Source organism: Moschus berezovskii, chromosome 17 (genome assembly GCF_049115385.1).
Source record: "Moschus berezovskii isolate FMDL1 chromosome 17, NW_MosBer_1.0, whole genome shotgun sequence".
Lineage (NCBI taxonomy): Eukaryota > Metazoa > Chordata > Mammalia > Artiodactyla > Moschidae > Moschus > Moschus berezovskii.
This window is the reverse complement of record NC_142476.1, coordinates 53,153,747-53,173,670: the sequence shown is the minus strand read 5'-3', so window position 1 is coordinate 53,173,670 and position 19,924 is coordinate 53,153,747. Positions and strand designations below refer to the sequence as shown.

Below are 19,924 nucleotides of genomic sequence, written 5' to 3'. Positions count from 1 at the left end.
GAAGTTTACAGATGACATAAAGATCCTCAAAGCCACAGTGAAGATCTCAAAGATCCCACATGCTGCAGCTAGGACCTGGCTCAATAAAATGAATAAAAATAAATATTTTAAAAAACAGTACAAAGAATTTACACATCTGTTCATCCACATTCCCTGACTATTAACGGTTTATTACTGTATTTGTTTTACCGTTTTCTGTGTTGTACATGTGTACACACTCAATGCATATTATGTGTACTTTTAATGTCTTGTTCTAAACCCTGTCATTACCTGTAAACTTAAATTCAAATGACAAGCTCCTATGCCTCCACTTTTCTCACACAGATAGTACACTTTCTCCTGGTTTTTATTTTGTTGTTGTTGTTAAATGAACAAAGCAATCAGTAATAAACTTGATTCAGCAAGCATTCACTTCAGTTCAGTTCAGTCGCTCGGTCGTGTCCGACTCTTTGTGACCCCATGAATCACAGCACGCCAGGCCTCCCTGTCCATCACCAACTCCTGGAGTTCACTCAAACTCTTGTCCATTGAGTTGGTGATGCCGTCCAGCCATCTCATTCTCTGCCGTCACCTTCTTCTCCCACCCCCAATCCTTCCCAGCATCAGTCTTTTCCAGTGAGTCAACTCGTCGCATGAGGTGGCCAAAGTATTGCAGTTTCAGCTTTAGCATCAGTCCTTCCAATGAACACCCAGGATTTATCTCCTCTAGAATGGACTGGTTGGATCTCCTTGCAGTCCAAGGGACTCTCAAGAGTCTTCGCCAGCACCACAGTTCAAAAGCATCAATTCTTCGGCGATCAGCTTTCTTCACAGTCCAACTCTCACATCCATACATGACCACGGGAAAAACCATAGCCTTGACTAGACGGACCTTTGTTAGCACAATAATGTCTCTGCTTTTTAATATGCTATCTAGGTTGGTCATAACTTTCCTTCCAAGGAGTAAGCGTCTTTTAATTTCCTGGCTGCAATCAGCATCTGCAGTGATTTTGGAGCCCAAACAAATAAAGTCTGACACTGTTTCCCCATCTATTTCCCATGAAGTGATAGGACCAGATGCCATGATCTTTGTTATCTGAATGTTGACCTTCAAGCCAACCTTTTCACTCTCCTCTTTCATTTTCTTCAAGAGGCTTTTTAGTTCCTCTTCACTTTCTGCCGTAAGGGTGGTGTCATCTGCATATCTGAGGTTATTGATATTTCTCCCTGCAATCTTGATTCCAGCTTGTGCTTCTTCCAGCCCAGGGTTCCTCATGATGTACTCTGCATATGAGTTAAATAAGCAGGGTGACAATATACAACCTTGACCTCCTCCTTTTCCTATTTGGAACCAGTCTGTTGTTCCATGTACAGTTCTGACTGTTGCTTCCTGACTTGCATACAGGTTCCTCAAGAGGCAGGTCAGGTGGTCTGGTATTCCCATCTCTTTCAGAATTTTCCACAGTTTATTGTGATCCACACAGTCAAAGGCTTTGCATAGTCAGTGGTTTTCTGAAACTCTCTTGCTTTCTCCATGATCCAGCGGATCTTGGCAATTTGATCTCTGGTGCCTCTGCCTTTTCTAAAACCTGATTGAACATCTGGGAGTTCACGGTTCACATATTGCTGAAGCCTGGTTTGGAGAATTTTGACCTTGACTTTACTAGCGTGTGAGATGAGTGCAATTGTGCGGTAGTTTGAGCATTCTTTGGCATTCCCTTTCTTTGGGACTGGAATGAAGACTGACCTTTTCCAGTCCTGTGGCCACTGCTGAGTTTTCCAAATTTGCTGGCATATTGAGTGCTGCACTTTCACAGCATCATCTTTCAAGATTTGAAATAGCTCAACTGGAATTCCATCTCCTCCACTAGCTTTGTTCGTAGTGATGCTTTCTAAGGCCCACTTGATTTCACATTCCAAGATGTCTGGCTCTAGGTCAGTGATCACATTATCGTGATTATCTTGGTTGTGAAGATCTTTTTTGTACAGTTTTCTGTGTATTCTTGCCACCTCTTCTTAATATCTTCTGCTTCTGTTGCTGCTTCTAGGTCACTTCAGTTGTGTCCGACTCTGTGTCACCCCATTGACAGCAGCCCACCAGGCTCCCCCGTCCCTGGGATTCTCCAGGTCCATACAATTTCTGTCCTTTATCGAGCCCATCTTTGCATGAAATGTTCCCTTAGAATCTCTAATTTTCTTGAAGAAATCTCTTGTTTTTCCTATTCTGTTGTTTTCCTCTATTTCTTTGCATTGATCGCTGAGGAAAGCTTTCTTATCTCTCCTTGTTATTCTTTGGAACTCTGCATTCAGCAAGCATTAGATAATCACTTGTTAGAGTTTTTAATTCAGTCTTTTTGAAATTTCCAGTCCCTTCTACTCTCATTGTTGTACAACTTCTCTTCATTCTTGTGAAGTGTAGACTTTCTTGAAATGTTACTGTAATCATTCTGGCAGTATCCTTACCTCCCTTTTCTTTACACCTATCTGACACAACTCTAATTTCTTATTCAGCCCAGCTGCTTACAAAGCCTCCCATTACTCACCACTCCTAGATGTGCTGCTGGATGTTGTTGTTCAGTTGCTCAGTCGTGTCCAACTCTTTGTGACCCCATGGACTGCAGCATGCCAGGCTTCCCTATTCTTCACCATCTCCCAGAGTTCGCTCAAACTCATGTCCATTGGTGATGCTATCCAACCATCTCATTCTCTGTCGTCCCCTTCTTCTCCTGCCTTCATCTTTCCCAGTATCAGGGTGTTTTACAGTGAGTCATCTCTTCGCATCAGCTAGCCAAAGTATTGGAGCTTCAGCTTTAGCATCAGTCCTTCCAGTGGATATTCAGGGTTGATGTCCTTTAGGATTGACTGATTTAATCTCCTTGTAGTCCAGGAGTCTCTTAGGACTCTTCACCACCATTCGAAGGCATCAGTTCTTCAGCGCTAAGTCATTTTTATTGTCCAGCTCTCACATCCATACGTGACTACTGAAAAAACCATACTTTGACTATGTGGTCCTTTGTTGGCAAAGTAATGTCTCTGCTTTTAAATAAACTGTCTAGGTTTGTCATTGCTTTTCTTCCAAGGAGCATGAGTCTTTAATTTCATGACTGCAGTCAGTCCACAGTGATTTTGGAGGCCAAGAAAATACAGTCTCTCACTGTTTCCATTGTTTCTCCATATGTTTGCCATGAAGTGATGCCATGATCGTAGTTTTTGAATTTTGAGTTTTAAGCCAGGTTTTTTTCATTGTTAACAGTCTTCAAATCACAGTCTTGGGAATACTTGTGTCCCTGGTTTCCAGCTTCTTCTGCGTTTTCAACGCCTCATTTTACTAGTTGACTTTCTTTCCTCCCAGTTCTTTGAACAGCTTTTCCAGCCTTCTCAGCCTGTACTCAGTTGATGGAGATCAGCATGTCTCTTTCATTGTTCCTAGTATTGCCTGGTAATATAGTAGACACTGAGTAAATGTTTTTGTGCTTGAGTGGGGAAATTAAGCATTTTTATTTTGTAATTCTGTCAATAAATTTAAGTGAAGGTATTTTGTTTTATCCACAATTAAAAATACTGTAGCTTGATGGAAGAGTTTAGTTGGAAATTATCCTTACTGAAGCAGTGAACAGTAGATTAGATGGCCAAAGAGGAAAGCACATAGAGAAGAGTGAGCTGACAGAACCAGCTCTCCTGTATAGGGATAGGAAAAAAATGATACAAGTGTCAGTTACAGGAACCAGTGAAAATGGTTTACACATAAGGTCTTTATATTTGTATGTGATGCTTGACTGTTATTAGTATATATTCTTCATTTATTTGTTCAATAAAACATTTGTTAAATGCATCCAGTGTGCTTCTCTGGAAATGTTTGCAGTTTCTTTTTAATGTTAAACAATTTAAATAAGTGGGACGTTGTGCTGTGTTTCCTAGAGAAACTATAAACAATCACCATAAGAACGATGAGGGAAGAGAGGTAAACAGATCTTTGATACCTAGAAGCTCATGGAGGCCAGAAAGATTATAATTCTGTCATTTAATTGAATTTTGCAGGTTGGTGATTTACAAAAGTATGAGGTTCGCCCCCCCCCCGTATACTAGATTTTAAATATCACTTAATATTTTTGGTGTGGAATACTTATAAATCCTTTTGTAATTATAAATCAGTCACCTTAGAATTTTGCCATTTTTGGCACTGAAGAAATTTTAGAAATGGTACCTAATCTCTTTATATGTGGATATCCCTTAAGATTTTTTCCCACAAATATTCAGCCTGCAATACCTATCCTTTCGTGAAAACCATCTTTGTCTTACCATTGTTCCATTCTTTCATTTCAAAAAGTTGATGTTTATATTATGGTAAACTGCTGCCTTTCAAATTTCTCTTGAGACCTTTTGGAAACAAGACTGTTTGCTTTGAAAGCACTGACTTCCTTTTTTTTTCCACTCTCCTCCATTTCTTCCTTTCATTTTAACTTATTTTTTGGTATTTGTTCAAAAAAGGTAACATATTCACTGTTCGAAATTTTGAAAATGTAGGTGCATGTTTTGCTACATCTAATTTCAGTGGGAAGAACAACTAGTTTCTTACCAGCTTTGCTCAGTCATAGAACTTTGAATTTAGATGTTTACTTTTTCTTTCTTTAAACAGAGAAAGAGGATATATTATTCACATAGCTTTGTTTTTGCAGACTGACCCTCAAATCATAATGATTTAGACTTTTAAGTACATAGTAGACAGGGTAGTAATATAATATATATATTTTAAAAATCAGTTTTAAGTCCAGAAAATGCAAATATTCGTGGTTTATGATATATAAACCATGTATATATTAAATATAAATATGTATGTATGTTTGTATTTTGACCTCACTGTGCAGCTTATGGGAATCTGTTTCCTGACCAGTGATTGAACCCAGGCCACCACGGAACTAAAAACTATTCTTTATAGTATACAAATGATAAAAAACTTTCAAAATTAAAAGAGATACAAGTAGAGGATATAGTTCTTTGGTCTCTCATAACTGTCCATGTGTTTTTTTGAAATCAGAAGATAGCAAGTTTGAAGAGAGAATTGTACCCTTTTGTTACTCAAGATGTGAGTCTGCTGAATGCAGCCATGCATCTGCTCAGAAATTGAGCCTTTTTTTGGTATTATTTTCTCCTCGATTGGAGAAGGAAATGGCAGCCCACTCCAGTATTCTTGCCTGGAGAATCCCCACGGACAGAGGAGCCTAGTGGGCTCCAGTCCATAGGGTCGCAAAGAGTTGGACACAACTGAGCGACTTCACTTTCACTTTTTTTCCTCCTCCATTGGCTCTTCATGGCATTTAGAACAAACACATGGGCAATACTTTTTTATCTTAGGCTAAAATATTCTGCAAAATTTGACCTCTGTCTACTTGACTTCCTCTCCTGCCTTGTTTTCAAGATCAGAATTGCTTTGTTTTTCTGGTGGTTTCCAATCATAGCTATCCTTTAGAGACACTTGGGGAGCTTTTTAAAGAATGCCATTGTCAGGACCTAGCCCCAGAAATTCTGATTTAACTGGTCTAGCACTGAGACCTGGACATATATTATCTTTCAAAATCTTCCTGGATAAGTCTTTGCAACCTACGTTGAGAACCACAGATGGATTTTCTTAACTCATATCCCCTTGTTCATAGAGGTCTTCCAAACCTTCATCACCCTGTCTAAAGTCTCTTTCCTCTCTTTGCTGTCCCTTTATCCAGTTTTTTCATTTCCATGTTTTCATTTACTTGTTTATTGTTACAAGTTCCATGAACACAGGGGCATCATGGGGAGTTGATAATGGACAGGGAAGCCTGGCATGCTGCAGTCCATGGGATCGCAAATAGTTGGACGCAACTGAACATTTAAAACAACATTTGGCAGTTTATTAGTTCTCAGCACATGTGTTATATAAGTGTTGTTGAGTGAATATTGTCACTGCAGCAATAGGGAGGTACTTCAGAAGACTTCTTTCTGTGTAACCTGTAGAGGGTTGCTTTGCTAAATTATATTTCAAAGACTATACTAATTACTCCAGCAGGCTTTAAGAGAACATAGGTTTCATTATTTCAAGTTTTAGTATCCAAGGGCAAGAGTACACAAGAGAGAAGATATGTTGTCCCTTGGATACAGTGTTGTTGACGTGGGTTAGGTTCCCATGCCAGTGCTCAAAAGGAAGAGCCATTTCTCATTACCACACTTGGAAGCACCTTTTACCATATAGGTAGGAATAATGACAATGGTGTTGTACTCAATGAACACAAAGTATTTTCATACATGTATGTTGGATATTACCTTTTTCTGATTTTTATTCATTGTGTAAACTACAAGGCAGATCAGGAGAAGTCAAACGAACTCACCAGCTTCTTTTGCTTTCTTCCCCTGTGCACGCATGGTAAGTCGCTTCAGTCGTGTCCAGCTCTCCACCAGGGTCCTCTGTCCATGATTTCTTCAGGCAGGAATACTGGAGTGGGTTGCCATGTCCTCCTCCATGGGATCTTCCCAACCCAGGGATTGAACTTGCATCTCTTAGGCAGGTTCTTTACCATTAGCCTTACCTGGGAAGTTTCTTTCTTCCGCCATCTTCTCTAAATCTAGTCTTTCCACCTTACTTAATGTCTAGTTTTTCATGCTCATATTTTTCATTCTTCTTAGTGTTAACGTAAAATTTGACTCATTGACTCCTTGTCCTTGACTCCTCTTTCCTACCCTCCTGTGTCTAGTCTCCATTTTTCAGCCACGGGCTATCTCTTGTCCCTAGGCTGTGACAGTCTGGTATCTTCATATTCCACATCTAGGCCCCTGCAATCCATCCTCCACATTGTTGCCAGAATGATACATGTATTTTTGGCCATGCCAAGAGGCTTGTGGGGATCTCAGTTCCCCCACCAGGGATTGAACCTGGGCCCCAGCAGAGACAGTGCCAGATCCTAACCACCGGGGAACTCCCAGAATATCTTTAAAACAAAAAGACAGCCTCTACTCAAAGTTTATTTGCTTCAGAGATAAAATTTTAAATCCTAATGGTCATCCAGCCAACCCTCCCTTTCTTAATAGCTTCCACTTCACCACTTTTTTGTTTTTGAACATGATTAGCATATCAGTGTTGGAGAAGGCACTGGCGACCCACTCCAGTACCCTTGCCTGGAAACTCCCATGGACGGAGGAGCCTGGTAGGCTGCAGTCCATGGGGTCACAAAGAGTCGGAAACGACTGAGCGACTTCACTTTTACTTTTCACTTTCATGCATTGGAGAAGGCACTAGCAACCCACTCCAGTGTTCTTGCTTGGAGAATCCCAGGGACAGGGGAGCCTGGTAGGCTGCCATCTATGAGGTCAAACGGAGTCAGACACGACTGACGTGACATAGCAGCAGCAGCAGCAGCATATCAGTGTGGGAGGGCCTTTGCATTTGCTTTTTCTTAAGCCTTGAAGCTGCCTGCTTCTCTGTTAGATTCAGGTCAGAAGCTCTCTCTAGAGAGGCTGATAATGATCCACTGATCTAAAGTACTTTAGTTCTACCCTTTCGTACTTTCTCATGTGCTGTTTGGTTTTATTTATGGTATTTGTCACCATGTGAAATGATTTTATTTACCTGTTATTTGAGTTATCAAACTGAAAAGATTTGTAAGAGCAGATTCTTAGCTCTTATATCTCCAGTCCACAGAATAATATACATACTAGATGTTCAGTAAATGTTTCAAAATATGGATCACTTAATGACTGACCTAGGTTATAAATAAATTTTATCACATACCATATCATAGTGAATATCCTTATGTGTATGTGCATGTTGCACGTTAGTATTTTTTTAGGATAGATTCTTATACTTCAGTTTAGAACCCAGCAGCACAACTTAAAAACATTCTTAGTTCCCAAGCCTTACAAAACAGGCCACAGACTGGATTTAGCCATAGGCCTTAGTTTGCCAAGGCCTGCATTTAGTTCACTGTAAATAGCATGTGAATTGTCTCTGTTTAATGTCAGAATTCTCTTGTGAAATCACCTGGGCCAGACACTGTTTGAGGATGGGCAGTTTTTGAATAACGGTTTTTTTCCCCCCTTATTGTTTTTGCCTATTTATTTTGAGCCAAATCTAGTAATTTCTGTTTTCCTAGAAAATACTTATTACAGAGCATTCTCTTCATGTGTGTATTTCATTGTATTTATCTCATTCTTCTTAGTGTTTAACTTAAAATTAGAGCGATTCAGCTGATTTCTGTATTATTTTTTCCAAAAGAGTCAGCTGTTGAATTTATCAGTTATTATTCTGTTTTTTGTTTTAATTTGATTTTTCTTTTCTGCACTTTTTGAGGTAACTTAAAATTATTTGGTAACTAAAGTACTTAAGAGCATTCCTTTCAATTATATGATGTATGCAGCATAGTTTGACAAGAGATGTGTTTATTTTTCATTTCCAGTTGATTTTCTTGTATGTTTCTAGTTTTGTGCTTTGGTTAACTTTATAGCCACAAGAATCTTAAACTGCTTTCTTATCAATCCCAGGAACAAAAGCAGTTTGTTGATTTCTTGCTTATTATGTTCTGACATTTTCTTTTGCTCCACTATTAGCCCTATTTTTACATTGTTTTTCATTATTCCTTATCAGGCCTACCAGTTTCTCCAGTTTCATATCTTGCCAGCCTATTTCCCTCCCTGCTGTCCCCGTCTTCTTCCCTTGTACAAATTAAAAACACTATTTTATGTCTCCTATACTTTTAATATTCTTCTTTACTTCTGACATTTCTGGTTGCCTTGTGGGGTGTGGGGAGAGTCCCCACACCAAGCAATTAGATTCTCGAGCCGTTATCCAGCTATCTTAAAATCTTAACTCATGTCTGACCTAGGTACCTGGAGATGGCATCACATCCCAGAGATTAGTACAGGCTCAGTCCCATAAGACTGTCCCTCATCCCCCCAGCACTTCAGATGCCAGTCGAAAGTGCAGATTGTTACCCATGCTTCTGACTGGCAGGCTGGCTATAAATCGGGTTTGATTAATTTGCTAGAGCAGTTCACAGAATCCAGGAAAACAATTTACTTATTAGATCGCCAGTTTATTACAAAGTATTAAAGACTCTTTGTGACCCCATGGACTGTAACCCACCAGGCTCCTCTGTCCATGGAATGCTCCAGGAGGGTTGCCATGCCCTCCTCCAGAGGATCTCCCCAACCCAGGACTCAAACCCAGGTCTCCTATTTTGCAGGTGGATTCTTTACTGTCTGAGCCACCAGGGAAGCCCTCTCTTTCTTAAGTTTGCCCTGGTAGATTTGTATGGTAATATTCTTGTTTGCTTTCAATCTAGAGGGCCTTGATCTTTTTAAAAATATTTTTTATTGACAAGTAATAAGCTGTACATACTTAAAGTGTACTATTTGATATTTTGCATATATACATCATGAAACTTACCATAGTCAAGATAATGAACATATCAATAAAAATTCCTTCTGTTCCTACCCATTCCCTGTACCATAGATACGTTTGCATTTTGTAGTGTTGACTACAACGTAAAAGTTGAGAATTACATTTTATTTGGTGGACAAAACTGAAGACTTAAGTCTGGGAGTTAACTTCTCAGGTGACTCTTAGAAATCAGTTCAAAGAGGTAAGGGAGGAGCCAGGATATATAGAAATTTTACAAAGAAACCCAGGTAGTTGGAACATCGAAAAATTACTGTTAAAGAAAACCAGACATCTCAAGTTAATGAACTTAGTGTTTTTCTATGTATGATTCAAGGGTCTGGGCCCATTGAAATCATTCCTTTTATATGCACCTTAACTGTCTTGGGCCAGTGTCCTCCTTTTCTTCATCCTGAAACCCCTCAGGGTGCACAGTTGGCATTGGCAGCTGTAGCTGCTGGCTTGATGGCAGTAACATCCTTTGTTTACTGATAATGGAAGACAGTATTTTTCATCCAGAGTTAAATTCTGTATATAGTGTATATGTTGGAGATCTAGCTTCTTTCATCATAATCACTTTGAGATTTATCCATGTAGTTGCATTTACCAGTAATTCATTTTTATTGCTTGGATATTCATTTATTTTATACAACAATATGGTTTTCCAGTCACCTGTTGGTGGACAGTTGGGTTGTTTCCAGTGCTTGCCTTTTAGAAATAAAACTATGAACCAGAGTACAAGTCTAAGTCTTCACATGGACATATATTTTCATTTCTTTTATGTAAACATTATTAGCAGAATTGTGATTGTATGGTTGTTGGATGTTTTTTCTTCTTTAAGAACCTGCGAACTGTTTTCCCAAGTGTAACATTTTACACTCCCATGAGCAGACTTAGAGTTCCACTTCTTCCACATCCTTATCAACACTTGGTTTAATCTGTGGTTTTAGCCAATACAGTAAAAGTATAGAGGTATCTTACTGTGGTTTAAATTTGAATTTCCCAAATATTAATGATACTGAAATGCTGAGCATCTTTACATGTGTTTATTTGCCACTTATGTATCTCTGGTGTCAAATCCTGTGCCCTTTATTTTATTTTTTTAATTTTTATTTAATAAATGGTACAAAGCACAATGCCATAAACATTAACAGTTAAAATTTCACCAAATGAAAAAAATACTATAGAATACACAGTTGCAAAAAGCTACATTAAGTTATTTTACAACTGCCTCAAGCTGCAAAAAGAAAAAAAACCCAATGCCATACCTAAGTTATCCCTCTCTCAAAATAATGCCATTTATATTATAAACCACAAGCTCCCCATCAAAAGACGGGAACTGCTTTTGTTAATTCATATATATATATATATATGACTGTATCACTTTGCTGTACACCTGAAACAAACACAACACTGTAAATAAAATATAGTACAATATAAAATAAAAATAAGTAACAGATCTTTGGGGCTTTACACTGAGTTAGAGTTCGTATCAGAGGGATAACAGCACCACAGCCGCACTGAATCCTCATGAAGGAGGCACACGAATGACTGGGTTACAAGAGTTACAGGAATGAGAGCTGCTCACTTCCCAGAAACTACAGCTCACAGAAAGATAACAAAGGCACGAGATACAGACCATTCACTTATGAATGTGTAAAACTCAAGAAAGTCCACATCACTCCTACAACATGTCGGAAGTGCCTCAGAATTCACACAATACCAGCTTTCTCATGGTTCTGGTTAAATTACATATACCAGTTTATAACAAATGGCAAAATCTGTAACTGTTCAAAGTCTTAAAAGATTACTTAAGAATAGTTTCTTGTATTTCTATGCCACCTTTATAGTTCTGGTTTCTCATTTCTTAATTAGTAAATTCAGCGTGCAGGTTCTATCCCAGGCTAATTTATACACTTCCGGAAGGAACGGCCTCTTAAATCCACAGAGTGTTGTGGTGGGGAGCCCCCAACCACGTCAGATTCGTTTCACATATGATAATATACATGTTTCAATCCATTCTCCCAAATTATCCCACCCTCGCCCTCTCCCACAGAGTCCAAAAGACTGCTCCACACATCCAAGTCTCTGGTGTTGTCTCATATACAGGGTTATCGTTATCCTCTTGCTATATTCCATATATATGTGTTAATATACTGTATTGGTGTTTTTGTTTCTGGCTTACTTCACTTTGTATAATAGGCTCCAGTTTCGTCCACCTCATTAGAACTAATTCAAATGTATTCTTTTTAATCGCTGAGTAGTAAAAACAATTGGATTGTACTGTTACTAGGTATGAGAGTTCTGTACATGTTCTAGATAAAAGTCTTTCATCAGATACATGATTTGCAGATGTTTTTTTCCCAGATAGTAGCTTATGTTTTCGTTCTCAACAGTGAGAACTTTCAAAAGGCAAAAGTCCAATTTAGAAATTTCACCTTTTATGGATTGTGTTCCCCACCCCCGATATGGCTTGTTCAGAGTCCTAACTACTGGACTGCTGGGGAATTCCCTATAGATTGTGCTTTTAGAGTACTAAGCAGTCTTTATATAGTGTGATCCAGGGTTGCAAAGACTTTCTCCTATGTTTTCTCTAAAAGTTTTATAGTTTCAGGTTTTACATTTTGTCTGTGTCTGTGGTTCTTTTTTTTTTAATAGTTGTTATTGACATATGATATTGTGTAAGTTTAAGGTGTATTTATAAAATTGATATACATTTGCTTAATGGTATTATTTCTCTAGTTAACATATCATTAATAATTGGATTTCTTCAAGTTTTTTCTTCAGTTTGTGAGTTCTTGTATAACATTTGCATTTTGTCAAATGTTGAGATATTTTTCCTGTTGACTCAGCTTTTGGGGGGTTGAACTATGCTGGATCTTCTCTGTAGTACATGGGCAGTGAGTGGACTTAATTGTCCTTTGGCATGTGGGATCTTAGTTCTGTGACCAGAGATTGAACACTGTTCCTTTCATTGGAAGGCAGATTCTTAACCACTGGACCACTAGGGAAGCCCCCCAACTTAATTTTTTTTTAATTTTAATTGAGGGATAACTGCTTTACAATATTGTTGTTTCTGCCATATATCAACATGAATCAACATATGAATAGGTATATGTTCCCTCCCTCTTAAACCTCCCTCCCACCTCACCTATCCAACCCCTCTAGGTTGTCACAGAGCACCCGTTTTGAGCTCCCTGCATCATACAGCGAATTTGTGGTCATTGTATATGTTTCAGTGCTGCTCTCTCAATTCATCCCATCCTCTCCTCCCCCCTCTACAGTTCCTCACATGCTTTGTAAACATTCCGTTGGTCTGCATCTGAAACCCTTAATGTGAAATAGATGCCTGTGTTCCAGGTAAAGTTGAAACACTGGTCAAAACAAAGGAGAAATGTAAACAGGCAATGGGATTCTTTAGGAACACAGAATTCTGGGCTAGAGATATAAATTTGACATACACAGTTGGTAGTTGAAGCCTTAGAAGTGGGTGAGATTTCCTGCAGAGACAAATTTAGAAGGGGAAAGGAAGTAGTGACAGGATGGGTAGCACAGAAGGGAGGCTTGGTCTTGGATGGAATGTAAGGAAAGGTACCCTTTCCTTTATTGCAGTGATTCTGAAGACTGCTTACATGTTTAGAATTGCCTGAGGAGTATTTTCAAAATAAGAATTGATAATCAGATCCCACCTCACAACTCTAGAAACTGGTATGTTTTAAAATCCCCAAGTGAGTTTAATTTGCAGCAAGGATTAAGGACCACTACTTAGCATATATATGAAGGTGAAAGTTGCTCAGTTGTGTCACCTGAGCCACTAGGGAAGCCCAGGAATACTGAAGTGGTTAGCCTATCCCTTCTCAAGCGAATCTTTCCTACCCAGGAATCAAACAGGGGTCTCCTGCTTTGCAGGCAGAATCTTTTACCAGCTGAGCTACCAGGGATGCCCTAGCATATATACATATGTGTGTGTATATATATATATATGCTTGTAGTAAATCATTATATCTTGAACTTTTTTGTTTTTTCAGTCACTGAGAGGGCTTTTTAAAGCACAGTGGTCTTGTCCTCAGTTTGATTCAGTAGGTATGAGTTTGATCCTGAGAATTTGCATATCTAACAAGTTTCTGGATGATCCTGAGAACCACTTTCAACAACAGGTGAAGGAGAGGCAACCCTTCAGAAAGATGGATGTAGATGCAGGTGGACTTGTAGGTTTGCCCTAAGGAAATTTAAGTTTCTTAATGTTATTGCTTTTTTTATGATGTAGGCAGGTGAGAGTCTCCATGAGTAATTGTGGTATTAAGAGAGGTTTGGAGATTCTTAGGTGTTAAATTGTCATCAAATGAGGGTGAAAGAAGTTGACAGTTTTTATTTTACACCGGTTACCTTATTTTCACCTGAAGAAGGATCTCCTTGAATCTTAATTTTGTCATCTAGTGAATATACACTGTCCTCTTTTTGTCACTGGAGAGGAATATTCTTCCTGTGTATCTTTGTTCATGTTATTGGTAAAAATGTGTCAACAGGAGAGATTCTCTGAGTATAGCTGTCTTCACACTATCATCATTAGCACCCTTGGGATAAAATTAATCACATACATCCTTCCACCTATGATTGCAAGCGATCTATATGTTAATGTAGTTCTTTGGTTGCAGGTGAGTGGTTTACACAGTTTATGTCAAAGAAAGACTCTCTATTGTAAATGTATACTTGGAGAAGCTAAGTAATTACAGTTATATGAGGCAGCATGGTATAAACCGACTGACCAGAAGCCTTGATTTCAAAGCCAGTCTTGATTACCTATGAACATCAGTTTCCTCATCTGTAAAACCAGAATATTAACGATATCATAATGTTTTTAGTCTAAAATGAGATAATAGATGTGAAGATTATGGATAAACTTTATGGAACTACATAAATACGGTATGTTAGTTGATATGAATGTAAAATCATACCTCTGGATGTGGTGCTTATTCTGTAATTGACAAATGTAAAACCAATACATGAAAGGATCTTTATGATGCTAGTATGTACTCAGGCATTCCTTGACTCTGAATGCTTTTTGCATTATATCCTGTTCTGTACTGTCTTTAGCACCCATGCTTTTAGCTACTGTTAGTTTCTTGTTAGATTCACTACCTCCTGCCCTGCTCCTACTCTCAAAACAAAGCAAACATGTACAAAAACATAATTCCTAAGATTGATAATGTATACCTTATTAAATTGAAGAGAAATAGTATGGGAGCTAATCCGTATCTCCTCCCCTGTGTATTATTAGGCTAGTTTTTAATTAGGGTATATTAATTCCAAAGATGAACATTCTCTTTGTATATGAATGTTCATTAAAATACTGTTTACCTCTCTTATATACAGAGACTTTTGACAAGTGTACACTGTTTCTTGAACACTTACTCTGTAGTGAAATAGAATATTGTTTTAAAATATTGTGTCTTAGGTTTATGAGGGAGTGTTCTACCCTTTGCAGAATGCAGAGAAAATAGAATGTTCTTTCTATTCTAGACTGTTAAACAAATAGATTCTTATTAGACACATATTGCCTGAAAACACAGCCATGCAGTTTATAAGAAAAGGATGTTATCCTTCTGTCATGTTTGGATTCCATATGTGTAAGCTGATCATGCCAGTCATCTCAGTCCTATTAAGTTGAATAATATTTGTTTATTAAATAGACAGTCTCCATCGATTAACTGTAGTTCAACTATTCATCTCAGTATGGCTTAAAACCCTTATTCTCTATAGAACAGTTAAGTGGTTACAAACCATAAATAATATACTCACCAAGCACGTGGCAGTTTATTTTGTTTAACTTTGTCACATGTTGGTTGTTGGAATTTTACAGTATTAAACAGGCTCATGAAATTATTATTAATGTGAGTTATTAAAGATTGATGTAACTTCTTATTTTTACTTTTCAGAATTTCTGTGAACATTTGAATTTACTCAGTTTTTAGTAAACTAATTCTAAAATGTTCCTCTTTATTTCTCTTTCTTCTGTTAATCTTACAGACTGATTTTAAGGGGTGTGGCAGAAGGTTCTAGACTCGATGAGTTTCCACCGAAATGTCGGAGAAGTCAGGCCAGAGCACAAAAGCAAAGGATGGGAAAAAGTATGCGACACTCAGTTTATTTAATACTTACAAGGGTAAATCATTAGAAACTCAGAAAACCACAGGTGAGTAAAATCAAGTGGCTTTTATGTTTTTTATAATTTTCATGGAGTCATTTTATTACTCTAAGTGACATACTAGAGCTGTTGCTGTTAGGATCTAGGCAAACCTGTGTTAAAGCAGCCCTGTTTGTATTGGGCTTTTTATGTACATACATATCTTTGAGGGGATATGAAGTTTTTAAAGTTAAAAGTTTATAAGTGTTTTTAAATATGTTTATTTTTTTCCAGTTTGTTGTCAGCAGAAAATAAGTTAAATTTTATGGTTCCAAAGGGGAGACTTGGTTAATGAGATTAATAGGTATAATGCTGAAATTATTTTAATCAAGTGTAGTTGATTTACAGTGTTTGTTAATTTGTGCTGTATAGCAAAGTGATTCAGTTATACGTATACATTTTTTAATATTCTTTTTCCATTATGATTTATCACAGTATATTGAATACAGTAGGACTTTGTTTATCCATTCTATATATACTAGTTTGCATTTGCTGATCCCAAACTCCCATTTTACCCACTTCCCCTGGGCAACCACAGGTCTGTCCTATATGTCTGTGAGATTGTTTTATATCATATTTATTGTTTCACAGACGAAGTTTTAAGTTTAAAATCAGTTCCTTGGAAAAAAGTACAAAACAGCACTGTCAGTGTTTTCTTTTTTGCAGTTTATAGAATTAGTTCAGCTGTTAGAATTTTTCAAGCATCTGTTCAGTGACTTGATAGTTAATTTAAATACGGCTTCTACCTTGGGTTATGTTGCAGGTTTGTGGCTTAGTTTTAAAATTTTTTTCTTAAAGTATTAGAAAATAATAACTCAAGATTCCATTAATTCCTGTTGTCTTTTGTGTTGTTTTAAGAATAAAATAGTTACTAAGAAAGTTGATGTTACTGATCTTTAGTTGCAGCTCGCCATGGATTACAGAGTCTTGGAAAAGTTGGTATTTCTCGGCGTATGCCTCCACCTGCTAACCTCCCAAGTCTCAAAGCAGAAAACAAAGGCAATGATCCTAATGTGAATATTGTACCTAAAGACGGCACAGGATGGGCATCAAAACAAGAGCAACACGAAGAAGAAAAGTAAGTCAAAGTCTACTAAAAAATTAAATCATTCCCCATTCTTTATGTTTGAGTCCCTTCTATGTGCTTGGTGTTATGCTGTGTGTATTACATATATCATGCCCTTTAAAATGTTTTAGATATAGTCAACTCTTGTGTAATTTTTACTGTGAGTGGGTTTAGTGGCAGTATTTTCAGGTGTCAGGGTAGAACAGATGACGGAACGCAACTTTCCTTTTATCGTACACTGTGTTAGGCTCCCTCCTATTCCTCACCAAATCAGGCATTCTCTTTCTATGATTTAAGAGTTGATTCTGTTCAATAATTTCCACAAAGCTTAGAGTTTCTGTCTGCCTCGTTCTTGAAACTACGTGATGTACATCATAGGTAATCAAGTAATACTATTTGAATGAATAAAGAATTAACAAGAAAACTGGCATGGAATTAGTAATGTCCCTCTTAATCATAATTCATTCAGTAAATATTTAGTATTCTGTGTCAAGAATTATTCAGGGCTCTTGGTTTATTGAACGACCAAGCCAAGTAGTGGTAATTTTTAAAAATAAGAAAATGAGTACTTGATACTTTTTGTCTAAAACTATTAACTAAAGCTCTGTATTCTGGGGAGCTTTATATGATAAATGCTACTACTTGGGTGAAGCTTATCAAAGGCTTACTGTTCTCTGTTTCTTAGTTAATAGAATTATTTTGTAGTAGCAAGGCAGTTTTATGTCTGAGTATACCAGAAATATATTGCATTTCTTAAGTCTGTTAACTGTTTCATTTTTAAGCCTTAACTCATTGCAAGGATTGAATGAAACTGTGAAAGTGAAGTCGCTCAGTCATGTCCTACTCTTTGCTACCCCATGGACTGTAGTCTGCCACACTCCTCCATCCATGGGATTTTCCAGGCAAGGGTACTGGAGTGAGTTGCCATTTCCTTCTCCAGAGGATCTTGCCGACCCAGGGATCAAACCCAGGTCTCCCGCATTGTAGGCAGACGCTTTACCATCTGAGCCACCAGGGATGTCAGTTGAAACTGTAGACCCTTATAAAACCTTTTACTCATGGGGACACATCAGACAGGTTGCTATGACTTCTTTTGATTAACAGTAATATGTAGTGGTGAACCTATTGACTACTGAATGGAGAGCTTGTTTATTAATTAGCCTTAGCTCCTGGCTAATCCCACCAGTCCAGACTGTATGTATGCCTATAATGTTATTTCTAACTATAAATGTTTACTTCTTCAAAAGTAATTTTTGGTAGCTATGTTCAATAATGAGTGCTTCTATTTTTTCTCTCTATCTTCCTTCCCTCTTCCCTTCTTTTCCTTCTAAAATTAAAAACAAAGCTGTCATCTCCTTGGGTTATTCAAGGGTAGAAATAAAAGAAGACAAAAATAGCTGTACTTCACTTAAAGGAATGTTGCAGAGGGAAAGCATGGGGGGTGCATCTGAGTAAATACGTAGCCAAAATCATTTGTATACAGATTTAGCTTAAGTGCAATATTTAATTTGTTTAAACATACAATATCTGAAATAATGGATTCATATTTTTTTAAGAGCACCAGAAGTTCCACCAGCACAACCAAAACCTGGGGTTGCAGCTCCCCCAGAAGTAGCACCTGCTCCCAAATCATGGGCCAGTAACAAGCAAGGTGGGCAAGGAGATGGTAAGTAGACGTTAGCTGGGGAAACTGGTTAGGCTTGATAGTTACTGAACAGCCATACAGAAGATAAGGGACAAATTATACTGTTTTGGCAGGGGCAGAGAACACTGTCAAAAGATATTATTAGACCCTTAAAAGATCTTTTTAAAAAATCTCTTGGGCTAGTTAAGTTTCAGTGTTGAGACCTATATATGAGCCAGTAATAGGAATCAAAGAAGTAGTCTTTAAGATACCCCAAGCCCCACATTACTCTGTCTTTACCCTCTGTAACCAGACATAATCTTGTGCCTTCAATTCTGAGACAGAAAATACCCAGACATTAATGTTGATTGTTGTAAACCATATTAATCTCCATCCGTGCCCTTCAACCTTTTCTGTTTCAAGCATGCTACTCCCAGTTTCCACGGTAGAGAAGATCTAGGAGAATAGCCATAAAGCACAGTAGCTGTAATACTTCTTTCCCCACTAGGAATGATGGACTCCCTAACAAAATTTAATTTCCCCACTTGTAAACATATCTGTAAAACATTACATAGAGAAACCCATCTAGGCCCTCAAGCTAATAAATCAGTTCTTTTACTTTATGGAAGTATAAAATAAATAGGCAGGCAGGTAGATAGGCAAATGAGTGGATAGTGAGGTGCCATCAGTATCTCAGCAGTTAAACAAAAACATCTTAGCCTCACCATATTTGTAGTGTTGATTCATAAATTCTGTTTCAGTAATGTTGTTTGAACTGATTTTTAGTGTTGTTTATTAGCAAAAAAAAAGTTAACTTGTGTTGAAAATGAAAGGAGTCATAATAAAAGAGAAACAGAAGTGAAACTCTCCTCATTTGCTGTACCAATTTTAATGAGTCTGCCAGAACAATGTCTGGCAGATTCCTTTCTCAGATTTTTTTTTTTTCTCCTCATGGCTGTTCATTAACTTTCCAAGGGATTCTAATTCTAGATAAATTGACAGTTTTATGGATATGAACAGTCACCATTGCAGTGTGGAATAAATTACCAAAAAGAGGAGAGAGCTCTATCCTGGGAGGGTTTTTGAATTATCTTCAGTATCTTCCTGTTTTTTTGTTTGTTTGTTTGTTTTAATGTGTAGGAATCCAGGTGAATAGTCATTTCCAACAAGAATTTCCCAGCTTACAGGCAGCTGGGGATCAGGAAAAAAAGGAAAAAGAAGCAAATGATGACAATTATGGACCTGGACCCAGTTTACGCCCACCAAGTAAGAATATTTTCTCTTAATAAAAGTTTAGAGTGAGATTATGTTTGTGTTCTGTTTTGATACAACCCCCTGCCTGCTGCTGTTGTATGTAGTTTGAAAAGGCAGACAGTAACTATAGTTGATTGCCACTCAAGTATGGTTTTACATGAACCGCATCAGTTTAACTTGAGAACTTGTTGGAAGTATGTGTCTTGGGGCTCACACCCAACCTACTAAATCAAAAGTTAGCATTTTAACAAAATGACTAGGGAACTTACATCAGTATTTGGTTATTTTTACAATAGTAAAAATTTTTAGCAAACCTCCCCAATATGAAAATGTTTATGTATAAATTATGTCCATTCATTTGCTTTCTGCTCATATTCAGGGATCCCTTGCTTTCTGAATTCAAACTGAGGAGCTAATCAG

General features: G+C 37.7%; 1 protein-coding gene across 14 annotated transcripts in view; it reads left to right on the top strand.

Annotated features, from left to right (window-relative positions):
• PRRC2C (proline rich coiled-coil 2C) overlaps positions 1-19,924 on the top strand; it is a 97,807-nt gene that overhangs the window by 12,960 nt on the left and 64,923 nt on the right. For 10 of the 14 annotated variants that reach the window (XM_055419638.2, XM_055419643.2, XM_055419636.2 and 7 more), the window contains exons 2-5: positions 15,404-15,569; positions 16,461-16,638; positions 18,183-18,292; positions 19,391-19,516. In XM_055419638.2, coding sequence (XP_055275613.2) covers positions 15,458-15,569; positions 16,461-16,638; positions 18,183-18,292; positions 19,391-19,516 — 526 coding nt within the window. In that variant the 5' untranslated portion in view covers positions 15,404-15,457. The remainder of the gene's footprint in view (positions 1-15,403; positions 15,570-16,460; positions 16,639-18,182; positions 18,293-19,390; positions 19,517-19,924) is intronic. The other 4 variants (XM_055419642.2, XM_055419639.2, XM_055419647.2 and 1 more) reach the window with 2 other exon arrangements.